Consider the following 14,264-nt stretch of genomic DNA (forward strand, 5'->3'; position numbering starts at 1 on the left):
GACGTTATCTAAACCGATCTGGTGTTTACATGTGATGACTTTCAATCGCAATCATTTTGTCACATGCAGTTTGTCTGCCACATCAAAAATGTCAACGCTGTTTTCTCCAGCAGCTGGAGTGTGTTAACTGAAGCCATAGCAACTCTTAACGGCCACCAGGACTAATACAGTATTATTTATAGCTATTTGTTGTAAAGTGTAATAATCATCTCAGAAAAAAAAAAATTCTGTCAGGCGCAGTTAAAGTAAAAACTGCCCGGGGCAATATACGCTGTGTCATTACTCCAACATTATCTTCATAACTTACGAAATAAAAAGTTTACCCCTCAGAAAAATGTACTTTCCTCTCTTGTCAACATGAGCGCGGCGCGCGCCGTCACGTCATGTAAGGACACACACTTAAAAGTAAACGGTCAGGTCGTTTACATGGTGAAAAAAAATGAATAACGAGTATGGAAGAGATTCAAGCTTTGCTGCTTTTGCTGGTTATGTATAGGTTTACTAAAGAGGTAATTAACAACGACAGAAAAGAGCACTAATATGCAGATACAGCAGCATGCAGCATATTCAGAAAGCTTGTAAAGCTAGATTTAAAATGACAATGTATATTATTATCAGCTATTACGGACATTGAACGTGAGATGGCTGAGACGAACGCGTGCCACCAGACAGAGAGCAAGACTGATATTTACTGAACGCAGAACGAACCTCGCAAAAGACTTTTAAAAATGCCGGTTGAACTGCGTGAGCTCAACCAATCAGCATGTTCAGCGCCCAAGTCCCGCCCTCGAAAGTTCCTGAACTTTGAAAAAGTACTACCTCGCGAGCAGGGCCGTTTGGAGGGGAAAATATTTACCCGGAACTTCAATTTTACCCTGGTTCCTGCGGTCTAAACACACGAAGTACCACCCAAAGTTCCTAGTTCCTGGGTAAAGTTCCTGTGGTGGAAACGGGGCTATTGTTTCTGACCATATCCATCCCTTTATGACCACCATGTACCCATCCTCTGATGGCTACTTCCAGCAGGATAATGCATCATGTCACAAAGTTTCAATCATTTCAAATTGGTTTCATGAACATGACAATGAGTTCACTGTACTAAAAATGTCCCCCACAGTCACCATATCTCAACTCAATAGATCATCTTTGGGATGTGGTGGAACAGGAGCTTTGTGCCCTGGATGTGCATCCCACAAATCTCCATCAACAGCAAGATGCTATTCTAAACAATATGGGCCAACATTTCTAAAGAATGCTTTCAGCACCTTGTTGAATCAATGGCACGTAGAATTAAGCCAGTTCTGAAGGTGACAGGGGGTCAAGCACAGTATTAGTATGGTGTTCTGTATGGTTTATGTAATATAAATATATAAAATGTGATTTATTCCTGTCGTGGAAAAGCTTAAGCAGCCATGTCTTCAGTGTCACATGATCCTTTAGAAACTATAATGTAGTTCTAAATAAACTATTCTTCTTATTATTAATGTGTTTAAAACAGTTTTACTGCTTAATATTTTTGTGGAAACCGTGATACTTTTCCCCCCTGAATTTTTTGTTGAATAGAATGTTACAATAGACATAACAGCATTTACTTGAAACAGAAATCTTTTGTAACATTATGAAAGTCTTTAGTGACACTTTCGATCAATTTAATCCATCCATACTGAATAAAAGTATTATTTTCTTTAGTAAAACATTTTACTTGCCTCAACAAAACAAATGGTAGTCTATATTCATCTTATCTTTGTCAGTGAACTGCTCTATAGATATCAGTCCATATCAGAACATCTAATATTAATAGTGATTACTCATAAGTAGAAATAATGATGAAGATGATTAATGGCAGATATGTCTAACAAGAGTGTTACATGTGTTTGGTGTTGTGTGTGTGTAGATTGAGAAGGTCCTTCAGCAGGGAGAGATTGGGGATTGTGCTGAACCATATATGGTACTGAAGGAGAGTGATGCTACTAAGGTAATCCCTGAAAATGTACCTTTTTGTATTTTAATGTGCACGTCATGGCCAAAATATGTTGACACCCACATCTAATTATCAGAACTGGCTACAGTCCTGACAATGCCCCTGTTTATAAAGTTCAAGTACACTTCCAGAACCCTACTGTGCCAACATCTAATGGAAAGCTTTCCCAGAAGAGTCTAAGCTTGGTTTTGAGATGAAATTTTCAACAAACACATAACAGTTGATTGTTATGGTTTCCACATACTTATGGCCATAAAGTGTGTGTAGTTAAGTTTAGTCAATTATTGTTCAAATTATGATAATCTGCATTATTTCACTAATCACAAAAGTTATGATAAATAAAATCAAAATCTTTTTATGAAGCTCCATCCTTTTTCTGTGTCCATCAGAACAGAGAAAAGCTGGAGAAGTTGAAGAATCAGGCGGAGGGGTTTTGTCACAGACTAGGCCGCTACAGGATGCCTTTTGCCTTCGCCACGGTCAACATCATGAGTGCCATCAACTCCACACTGGAACGAGACACAAGTGACACAGACAGTATAAATGGTAAGATGAATGGTAATGAATAGATGAATACCAGTGATCTATTAATATAATGCATCACCCTGCAAAAATGTGAATCCATAATTATGCAAAATTTGAATTTTGGCACAGGCAGGGGTAGTAGTATGGAAAAGAAAGGATTGCCCAGGCGTAACTCTGACAGATTCAGCATGATGGAAGACAACTATGTCCTGTCTGGTTTCAAACCAGCTGTCACCATGTGCACGTTCATCAAACAGGTATTGCTTGCACAATTCAGAGTAAATAGAATATTTAGTAAAGATTTTTTTAGCTGGATTTTTTTAGACATTTTATGTTAAAAAGAATGTGTTCCATAGCGCAGCTACACTACCATTCCAAAAAGTCTGGTGTCGTTAAGAAATCTGATTAAGTGCTCAAGAAACTTCGTTGTTATCAATGCTAAAACCATTTGTGCTCTATATCATTTTGTGGCAACCCCCCCCCCCCCCCCCCAAAAAAAGAACAGCATTTATTTGAAATGGAAATCTCTAGTAATATGGTATTGACTATCATTTTTGATTAACCCAATGCATTGGGATCAAACCAATCATTGCTGAATAAAAGCATACATTTTCTGAGGAAAAAAAAACAACCCTTACTGACCAACCCAAACCTTTGAACGCTAGTGTTGGTGGGTGTGGTCTCTAGGTGAAAGGCGGCTTAAGAGGTGAAACTGAAAACGAGGCCTTGATAATGTCAGCTGACAAGGAAGGTCGTTTCAGAGCCAGAGGAATTTATTGCTTTTTGATGAAGTTTACACAGACAAATATTTGTTTTTGTTTTATTTTTTATAATGTGCACCAAGAACATGTATTAAAAGTGATCAATTAAAAATGTTCAACAGTTGCGTATTTCAAATTAGCGCTCTACTGTGGAAAAAAAGTCGACCTTTAACAATATGAATTTTTGTTGGTCACCTTGAGTGCATTTTTCCATTCTTCACATTCTCCAGATTAATTGGTGCCTGCGTTCTTCAGTTGGCTCTAGATAATATCACACTGCATTTTTGCAACATTTATCATCTAAACTAAAGAATTCTGTTCTCCGTAAAATAATCCAGACACATTTGAAAAGATGTTTAATATGTGAAATATGTGCCGGCAGGAAGGAGAGCGTCTGAGCGATGAGGACCTGTTCAAGTTCCTGACAGACATCAAGAGGTCGTCCAGTCAGCGACGTGTTAAAATCATACCTGGTGAGCAGATGTCTCAAGTGTGTCTTTTTGCTGCCCACTTGTGTAAAGTGTAAAAACTTCATTTTGTATACTTTATGTATGTTTTTTGATAGGCTATCTGAAACTGGAAGTGTCTCCAGTGCCGGAGATTGTGCCAGGGTGTCTGTCCCCTGAGCTGATTCCAGTGAAGCCTGTGTCTGAGAAAAATCTACGACCGGTTAAAGAGGTGCTAGAGTTCCCTTCCAGTGAAGTCTATGTGCCTCACAATATATACCGGTAATTTCTCTCTCTCTCTCGCTCTCTCTCTCTCTCTCTCTCTCTCTCTCTCTCTCTCTCTCTCTCTCTCTCTCTCTCTCTCTCTCTCTCTCTCTCTCTCTCTCTCTATACATACATACAAACACACATACACACATTGTCACTGAGAACTAGCAGAATGGAGGGCAGAACTGTGGTTATTATGATTAGTCACTCATTGACTATGAAAACAAATAGGTTGATGCTTGAAAAACTTTGTGCAAATCAATGTTGCCAGGTCTCAGATACATAATCAGTGGAAATATGGAAATAAGCCAGACAAAAGCCCGACAGGAAGTCTCATATTTATAATCGATTTTATGAAGCATGCTTGTTTCAGCTAGTTTCGTTCTTGTTATCAGTGCTGAACTCTGAGTGATCTGCGCCATCTAGTGGCCAGTTGATGTTTTTACACCCAATTATGGACTTCATTATTTTACAGGAACCTGCTGTACGTGTATCCTCTGAGGTTGAATCTTACTAACCGTTTGACTTCAGCTAGAAATATTACGGTTAAAATCCAATTCATGAGTGGTGAAGACCCCAGCTGTGCCATGCCTGTGAGTCCAAAACCACATCTTTTTGTCTATTTGTGTGTCAAAAATATATTACTATTGTATTTATATTGTAATATAAATAATATTATATTACAATTATAATGTTTGATATTTATTATAATTACATTAATAATAATATTAATAATAATAATAATAATAATAATAATAATAATTGTATTATAACAAATAGAAATATATGGTTTGCTAGATTCCAAGAAATAGACTAAAGTGATGTAAAACATTTGAAAATATAATTATTGTTTTATATTCAATAACTGTCATTTTACCAGTGTATTTATTTATTTACAAAGCCATTTATTTTCCTCTGCACTTTCCTTCAAAAGGTAATCTATGGAAAATCAAGTGGCCCTGAGTTTCTTCGAGAGGTCTACACTCCAGTCACATACCACAACAGGTAATCATGGTCTAACAACAACTTCAGTGATCAATGTATCAAGCAAATGTGAGGGTGGTGTCAGAGCCTTTTTCCATCTCATCCGCAGGTCTCCTGATTTCTATGACGAGCTAAAGATTTGTCTTCCAGCCCGTTTAACAGAAAAACACCACTTGCTGTTCACTTTCTACCATATCAGCTGCCAGCAGAAACAGAACCAGACTGGAAGTATGGAGACGCTCATTGGATATTCAGTGAGTGACTGAACAGATTGTGTGTATATATGCTACAGTTCAAAAGTTTGAGGTCAGAAAGATTGAAAAAAGAAGAAAATAATAATTTTATTCAGCAAGGATGCAATAGATTGATCAAAAGTGACAAATAAATACTTTTATAATGTTACAACAAAATTGTACTTCAAATACATGCTGTTCGTTTTATTAATCAAAAAGTCTGGGAAAAAATATCATGGTTTCTACAAAAATATTAAGTAGCTGTTTTACATTGATAATAATAAGAAATGTTTATTGTGCAGCAAATCAGCATATTAGAATGTTTTTTTTTTGAAGGATCATGTGATATACATTACAAGAATAATGCTAATAATTCAGGATTTGCCATCACAGGAATAAATAACTTTTCCAAATACCGGTAAATTAAAAGGGAAAAACAGTTATGTTAAAATGTAATAAAATTTTACAAAATTCCTGTTTTTTTGTACATTTGATGAAATAAATGTAGCCTTGGTGAATATACAATAAACAAAAAATAAATTGAAATGATTTCTGATGGATCATGTAACACTGAAGACTGGAGTGATGACTGATGAAATTCAGCTTTGCATCACAGAAAAAAAGTTATATTTTAAAGTGTAATAAAACATTATTTTTATTTGTAATTCTATTTAACAATATTACTGTTTTTTTTCTTCTATATTTTTAATTAAATAAATGCAGGCTTGACGAGCATTAGAGACTTCTTAAAAATAGCAACTTTCCAAACAATATATATTTATTATATAATATATATTTAATCTCTCTCTCTCTCTCTCTCTCTCTCTCTCTCTCTCTCTCTCTCTCTCTCTCTCTCTTCTATCTATCTATCTATCTATCTATCTATCTATCTATCTATCTATCTATCTATCTATCTATCTATCTATCTATCTATCTATCTATCTATCTATCTATCTATCTATCTATCTATCTATCTATCTATCTATCTATCTATCTATCTATCTATCTATCTATCTATCTATCTATCTATCTATCTATCATATATATAATATACACACAGACACCAGAGAGGGTTTCAGTGACATCTACACAAACAAGCAGCGAAATAAATGTAAGTGTCATGACCTTATTTCCTTCCCTGCAGTGGTTACCCATGCTGAACAATGACAGGCTGCAGACTGGACAGCAGTGCCTGCCAATCGTTCTGGACAAACTTCCTATGAACTATTCCCTGCATTTCCCAGAGGTACAACCAACCATTTCACATCTGCTTTTTTTGGATACCAGTAATTTCATTTTGTAATATTATATCAATGTCTTTTTTAGGCACAAAATATATGACTCTTCTGTGGCTGTTTGAATATAGTGTAAATTCTGTACATTTTTATGTCTTCAGAAACTGCCAGCTCAAGTACCTCCAGTTAAGTGGCTGGAGAATCATAAGGGATTGTTCAACCTTGAGCTACAAGCTGTGTCCTCAGTTCAAACACAGGTGCGTAACACTCTCAGAACTCACTTCCCAGCTGGAAAGACCAATGTATGCTGTGCTTTGAATGCTAGTGTGCTAATGTTAAATAGGTGAATTAGCAAGATTGTCACATGAAAGGCCATGTTGGTCAACCACCAATAAACCTTTTCAGCAGAGTTTCTAGTATCAAAATATACTAGTATTGTGCTAAATTTAATGGAATTTGAATTATATTGACCAACCCCAGAGGAAATGGAATGACAAGAAAAATTACAATAAAAAATTTATTATTTTATTGTTTTTGTTAACTAAATGTAGAGTTATTAAAAATAATATTCATTAATTGAAATAAATCTAAAATCTAATTAAAGGTGCACTATGTAGTATTTTTGCTGTAAAATATCCAAAAACCACTAGGCCGGTGTTATATATTTTGTTCAGTTAAGTACTTACGATATCCCAAATGTTTCCAACTATTTGTAAATTGTGAGAAAATTGTTATTTTAACTAAGGACCCGGGACGTGTCAGCATAGCGTTTGAGGGAGTCGCCTGTCGATTGCGTCATATCTGCGTTACCCTCAGTTTTATTGGGCAGAAGCGATTTTCTCAGCAGTGTGTACGTCACAGCAGCGCCGAGCAAACGCACAGGTTAACGTCATTACGTCATTTTAAACACACTTAAATGTATCTAATATGATAAACAGAGCTGCTTTACCTTATACTCATGACCGGAAAAGCGGAAATAGTGCAGGCACCCGGCGACTGTGTCCCGTCCCGTCATAATAAAAGCCCCGGTGCTCGCGAGCCGTGTGTTTGTGTAACAATCGCTCCAGCAGCCATGCTCAGCTCCACAACACTCGGTCCTGCTCTGCTTCATACTACAGTAGGGTTAATAGCCGCATCCATGAACATGATTTCTGCCCGTGTCCTATTTTCCACCGGCTGTGAGGTGAAGACCACATGTCTCAAGATACTGCGCTCAAACTTGCCGTCATCAAACTACACCTTTGTTTTGAATATAACGGAAAAACTACTACAGCTAAAATGAAAATATAAATGTAAAGGCTAATTCAAAATATTATTTTAGTTTATAAATACTAAAATAACATTTAAATAACACAAATAGATTCTATTAAATTATTAAACCTACTATAAATTGAATACCAGCTTCTATAGGTGATGATTCAAAACATTTTCAAAAAATAATGCAATGTTATGTAATGGAAAATTTATTTAAAGGGATAGTTTACCCAAAAATGTCATCATATTCATCACACCAGTTATGCTCTTCAGACGTAGCGTAAGCATTTTGAACTGCGAGAGGCGTTACACTTTTTCTGTAAGATGAATACAGAAGACGATCCTCTGAAAGTTAGAAATTTTACTTTTATAAAGTTTTAAATATGGATATTTTTCTTACACAAACGCATCGCTTTGCTTCAGAAGGCCTTTTATTAACCCCCCGGAGCTTTTATTATGGATATATATATGCACTTCTATGGACTTCAAAAACTAAGCAACATTCATTGCCATTATAAAGCTTGGAAGAGCCAGGACATTTTTAATGTAACTCTGATTGTGTTCATCTTAAAAAAGGATATAATATACTCCTAGGATGGCTTGAGGTTGAGTTAGTCATGGGCTAATTATTATTTTTGGGTGATCTAACCCTTTAAGAGGCTGTTGGCTGTTACCAAATCTTTTTATTTAATCACAGGACAGTCATCTGGAGCGTTTCTTTACTCTGTGTCACGCCCTGGAGGGCAAGACCACGTTCCCCATCCGAGTAGGAGATGAGAAGATTTCTGAAAACATGTTTGAGCACGAGCTGAAGCTCAGCATCATCTCGCTGTCCTCCTCCGGCCTGGAGCCGCTGGTACTTTTTCTCCATCAGGTCCTCGACAAGCTCTTCCGGCTCATCATGCAGCCCATGGTCATCGCTGGACAGACTGGTGCGTTTCAGACAGGAAGAGCTTTTAGCTTTTGAATTACAGTCACTGGAAAGACAAAGTCATGTTTTCAGCATACAAATATTGTACATTCTCTTCAGAGTTTTCAGACATTGTACTTATTTAACATACTGATTTTTTGCCTACTGCAAATGCAAGTATGCATGTTAGGATTTGTTAGCTGACTTCACAGAGTTTTTTGTGCAGCAAATCTGGCCCAGATTGCATTTGAGTCAGTGGTGTCAGTTGTCAACAGCCTTCACAACAGTCAGGAGCTGGCGAAGGACCATCAAGGCAGGAACTGTCTCCTAGCAACATACCTGTACTTTGTGTTCCGCTTGCCAGACACACAACATGAAATCCACACCACAGGTACTCTAGGCCTCTGATATCGTCTAGACCACCAATAAAGTCATTCTTTGCTTTGTTTTTAGTAGCTTTGTGGCTTTCGGGATTTACTCTGTTGATGTCTGTCACTGAGCCGAGGCTTATGTTCACCAGGCACAGGAGGTCTGATGGCTCACCCAGAGAGCCGATACAGCACTCTAACTCGCACCACGGCCAACACGGTCGGCTTCATGCTGCTTCAGTCACGGATTCGTTCGAGCAGCAACCCTGATATACCTGCACCACAGAGCCCAGAGGACTCAGAGGTCATTAACATTCTAGGAAAGGTACATGTACATAAATGCAGCATCAACATCCCATGAACCCATATGTTGGTCAAAATTCATGAGTTGAAATCTGCCACAGGATGTTGAACGAGAATGATAGGAAGAGGAATACACAGAATTACAGTTCAATGAACTGTATTATATTTATTTATTTTCAAATATTTTGCTTTTTTTTTTTATTGCTCCCTCATTTTGGTTTCCAACAGGGTTTAAATCTTCCAGGCAGTCGAATGTCAGCAGCTACAAATGTCTCCAATACTTCACAGAGCTCCACAGCAAGCACACGTCCCACAAACAAAAAGGTGACTCTTGGACTTGCCATTTCATTACTTAAGCTGTCAGTCATTTCAGCAGAGGTTGTGTTTCTAAATGAACAGATCCATCTGTCTTTATAGTTGTTCCATGAGGAGCTGGCTCTTCAGATGGTGGTCAGCACTGGAGTCTGCAGAGAGAACGTCTACAAATACGCCTGGTTCTTTTTTGAACTTCTTGTAAGATGATTAAAGATGTACATGTTGCCGAGCAAGTCAACTATGGCTGTCTTTGGAAATGCAAGATGTTCTGTAGATGTTGTTTGAGTTTTTTTCTGGTTCTCATTCTGACATCTGGCTCCCATATGTACTTGCTCCAGGTGAAGAGCATGAGTCAGCACGTGTCTCAGCTGGATAAGAAGGCAGTCCCTCGTAGGAATCGATTTTCGGACCGTTTCAAAGATGACATCACCACTATTGTCAACGTTGTGACTGCTGAGATTGGCAACATTTTAGTAAAACAGCAAAAGGTGATTAAATCCGTCTGAACAGATAAAAATCTAACCTAAGATCTGTTTAGTAAACATGGAGCACAAGAAAAACAAGAGGTCAGATCTTTTGCAGGAATGTTATTTGTCAGTGATAATGAGAAAAGATGTGTGTGTGTGTGTGTTTATTTGTCTTCAGGAGCTAGAGCAAGCAGAGAAGGTTAACGTCAGCCTGGCTTTCTTCCTGTATGACCTGATGTCTCTGATGGACCGAGGCTTTGTGTTTCATCTTGTGAAGAATTACTGCAACCAGGTACTGCAGCTCATCTCATTTTATATTTGTTATCTTAAGAGCAAGAAATCAATCACAACTTCTCGGTACGATGAACATCACAAGCATGTCCGGCATGAACCTTTAAGGCATGACTTTTGAAGTAAAGCAGTGCAGAGCAATATTTCCATGAATGGATGTGTGTGTGGGTGTATAGATGGGTGGATGGATGGTTGGGTGGATAGATGAAAATGCCATAGATGGATGGAAATGACAGACAGAATGGACGGGTGGATGAAAATGATAGATGGATGGCTGGATGAAAATGACAGACAGATAGATAGATGGATGGATGGATGGATGGATGAAAATGATGGATGGATAAAAATGACAAATGGACGGATGGATAGATGGAAATGACAGATAGATAGATGGATGGATGAAAATAACTTATGGATGGATGGATGAAAATGAGATGGATGAAAATAACAGACAGATGGATGGATGAATGACAGGTGGATGGAAATGACAAATGGGCGTATGGATGGATGAAAATGACAGATGGATGGATGTATGAAAATTATGTATGGATGGATGAATGAAAATGGGATGGATGGATGGATGGATAGAAGGATAGATGAATGACTGGATGGATGGATGGAAATGACGGATGGATGGATGGATGGATGGAGAGCCAGATAGATCTGTTTTTAAAGTTTTACAGTGACATTTATTTTTTTTACATTCATAAAACATACATATGAATGTTTATTTATTTAATTTCTCTGCTAGAAGAAAATGTAGGAGAAAGAGGGGGAATGTGATGATGTTTCAGCCTGCTTGAGCTCCACTAATTAACATTTTTAGCATTAATATATAACTAATTGTCTCTCTTTTTCACAGATGGCAGCAAAGAGTGTGAACATGTCGACTTTGATCAGTATGAGGCTGGAGTTTTTGAGGATCATGTGCAGTCATGAGCACTACCTAAACCTCAGCCTGTTCTTCAGCAGCCCCGCCTCCGCCCCCGCCTCCCCGTCGCCGTCTGTCTCCTCACAGGTCAGTAATGAAACCACAGTCCTTCTGCTGTGTTGTGTGTTATGACTGATTGAATACTCACAGTGTTTGGAAACAATGAGTATCCAGATAAAACCATCTGTCTCTGTCACCAGACCTCCAGCTCATGCAGTTTTCAGGACAATAAGATCACAGCCATGTTCGATCTGTCCCAGGACTTTAAGCAACGCCATTACTTGACCGGACTGCTTCTGACCGAACTCAGTACCGCACTGGACATGGAATCAGAGGGGTCGGTCACATTTATTGTGTGGCACCCAAAAACTGCTTAGTGAATTTTCAGTGCATTTGCCAAACTAATGATGTTTTATGTGCATGTGTAGGGGGAGAGTTCAACAGAAGGCCATTAATGCCACATACAGCTTATTGTGCGCTCACGATCTGGACCAGCGCTGCTCAAGGCCGGAGGTCAAGGCCAAGATCGCTGCTCTCTACCTCCCTCTAGTGGGCATCATCATTGACTCCATCAATTATCTTGATTTCACAGGTACTGCCTTACTCAAGTCTAGTTATTAATCTCAGTTAGACTTAATTGTTCCTTTTAGGCAGTGGGCCAAAGTGCTCGATTATGGCTCTCTGGGGGTGCATGATGGTAGTTTAAAATGGATTATGCTTTTCAGACCTGTGGTTTATATGTGATTTGTTGTCTTCACAGTTTCTGACTCTCGTGGTGCTAAAGGCAAGTCTGGTGGACCTGAGGATGACACAGACAGCGTCACTCCCATCAATCAGTCTGTTGCCATGGCAATCGCTGGAAATCCTTTCAACACCTTATCGAGAAATGCACTGTCGTCTATTACTTCTGTGGTATGAACAAGGTTTTTAAATATTATATTTTATTAAATAAATTATATTATATTAATTATATTGAATTATATTATATTATTATATTAATGATGTTATAGTATTATATTATACTATATTATATTACTTATACTATTAATGATGTTATATTACTTGTATTATATTATAATATATTAATATCAAATTAATTAATAACGTAAATGACATGATAAATAAATGGAAAAATTAAGTTTATTATATGAGAAGAAAGTATGTGTAGTGATTATTGTGTTTATATTATTTACATAGTATAGTGTTTATTAAATTTGAAACAGCTTTTATTTTGATATTTTCAGATTTCACTTTAATTTTAGTTTACATTTTACTAAGTTTGTGCTTTTTTATTTTGATATTTTCTGTTTAGTTGTAAATGTATTTTTTATTTCAGTTTTGAAAATGTTTGAACTGCTACTCTATTTGCCACGGCAACATTTCTTTTCTTTTTTTTCCTTTTTTTTTGGTTAGGCTTAAATTTTTCATTAAAAACTTATATTATATTATATTATATTATATTATATTATATATTATATTATATATTATATTATATTATATTATTATTAATTATTATATATAGTATTAGTTTTCATTTTAGTACTGATATGAGTTAACAGTTTAGCTGTTAAATATTTTAAAATATTTTACTGTGATTGACCAATCAGAATTGAGTATTCCAGAGAGCTGTGTAATATTTATGGATGTTTGTCCATTTATCTGAGGCATTCCAAAGAAACAGTAATTCCCATTTGAATGTTCTTTGACAATCTCTCTTTGTCCAGACGGGGAAAACTAGCAACATGTTGACAGCAGAGACCAGCCGCAATCTGCTCTTGTGTTTCCTGTGGATTATCAAGAATGCAGACCAGAATCTGATCCAGCGCTGGACCGTGGACATGCCTTCCTCTCAGCTGAGCCGTCTGCTGGAACTCCTCGCCATCTGCATCTCCTGCTTTGAGTACAGGGTAAAAACACATCAGTCACACATTACATTAGTGGCATCATTCAGTGACCTTCAAGAACCATGATGGGATGTACTTTGATTTGAACTGTAAGACATCTTCTGGATGGCCTTTCTGATGTCATTTGAACGTTTTTACATGGTGTGTTGTTTGTGTGTAGGGGAAGCAGAGTTCTGATAGGGTGAGCACGCAGGCCCTGCAGAAGTCTCAGCAGGCTAAGGCGCGTCTGGAGGAGGTTCTGCTGGGAGGGTATGGAGCCAGAGGAGAAATGATGAAAAGGGTGGGAGGTGAGCTGCATCTCATGTTTTACTTTATATTTTAGCCTTTAAAAAGATAGTTCACCCAAAAATGGAAATTCTGTCATCATTTACTTACTCTTATTTTCCCACATAAACCTGTGACTTTCTTCCGTGGAACAAAACTTTTTTTTTTTTCTCAATGGGACTGTTGCGCACTGATAGATGGATGGATGGATGGATGTTTGATATATATATATATATATATATATATATATATATATATATATATATATATATATATATATATATATATATATGGGAAACAAAGCATATAAAATTGAGAAGGGAGGACAGCAGTGATTTCTGGATCTCAAATCTGATTGGCTGAGAGCCTTTTCCAGCCGTGCGATATCCACCCAGTATCGGCACTCAAACCGCTTCACCATTTGTATCACTCCATTTGCGGCGACTGTAATGGTGGTCGAGCAAATTGGTCAGTTTTAAAAAATACTACAGTTGTTGTGTCATGAAATGTAGTTTTAACATTTTTTAGGTGAGAATGTAGTTAATTGGACCTTAAATAAGTGCCTATTTTACAATTTGTTCAGACGCTTTTGCAGATGCGAGATCCAGGCCACTGGTGTACGCTGAGAACAGCTATATCTCGACCAGTCCTTCAGGAATTTGCTGCTGACTCTTACGTAGACAGTGGTTAAAGAGATATAATTAATTTGGAGTATCTTAAGCAGGCAGTCTTTGGTCTTATTAATCTAACATGTTCCAGAGCAAATCAATTTTGGTTAAGGGGACAATTAGGTTTCATAACTTTATATTTAGCCAATTTTGAGTC

At 37.3% G+C, this 14,264-nt stretch overlaps 1 protein-coding gene across 2 annotated transcripts in view; it reads left to right on the forward strand.

Moving 5' to 3' along the window:
* dock8 (dedicator of cytokinesis 8) overlaps positions 1–14,264 on the forward strand; it is a 62,944-nt gene that overhangs the window by 27,906 nt on the left and 20,774 nt on the right. For both annotated transcript variants that reach the window (XM_067413583.1, XM_067413585.1), the window contains 23 exons: positions 1,895–1,975; positions 2,371–2,527; positions 2,636–2,763; positions 3,650–3,740; positions 3,833–3,995; positions 4,456–4,573; positions 4,915–4,985; positions 5,074–5,218; positions 6,342–6,443; positions 6,594–6,689; positions 8,384–8,618; positions 8,823–8,987; positions 9,117–9,289; positions 9,496–9,591; positions 9,685–9,780; positions 9,921–10,070; positions 10,228–10,341; positions 11,203–11,358; positions 11,472–11,608; positions 11,700–11,863; positions 12,032–12,183; positions 12,996–13,178; positions 13,336–13,462. In XM_067413583.1, coding sequence (XP_067269684.1) covers positions 1,895–1,975; positions 2,371–2,527; positions 2,636–2,763; positions 3,650–3,740; positions 3,833–3,995; positions 4,456–4,573; positions 4,915–4,985; positions 5,074–5,218; positions 6,342–6,443; positions 6,594–6,689; positions 8,384–8,618; positions 8,823–8,987; positions 9,117–9,289; positions 9,496–9,591; positions 9,685–9,780; positions 9,921–10,070; positions 10,228–10,341; positions 11,203–11,358; positions 11,472–11,608; positions 11,700–11,863; positions 12,032–12,183; positions 12,996–13,178; positions 13,336–13,462 — 3,100 coding nt within the window. The remainder of the gene's footprint in view (positions 1–1,894; positions 1,976–2,370; positions 2,528–2,635; positions 2,764–3,649; positions 3,741–3,832; positions 3,996–4,455; positions 4,574–4,914; positions 4,986–5,073; positions 5,219–6,341; positions 6,444–6,593; positions 6,690–8,383; positions 8,619–8,822; positions 8,988–9,116; positions 9,290–9,495; positions 9,592–9,684; positions 9,781–9,920; positions 10,071–10,227; positions 10,342–11,202; positions 11,359–11,471; positions 11,609–11,699; positions 11,864–12,031; positions 12,184–12,995; positions 13,179–13,335; positions 13,463–14,264) is intronic.

This window comes from Pseudorasbora parva, chromosome 13 (genome assembly GCF_024679245.1).
Source record: "Pseudorasbora parva isolate DD20220531a chromosome 13, ASM2467924v1, whole genome shotgun sequence".
Taxonomy (NCBI): Eukaryota; Metazoa; Chordata; class Actinopteri; order Cypriniformes; family Gobionidae; genus Pseudorasbora; species Pseudorasbora parva.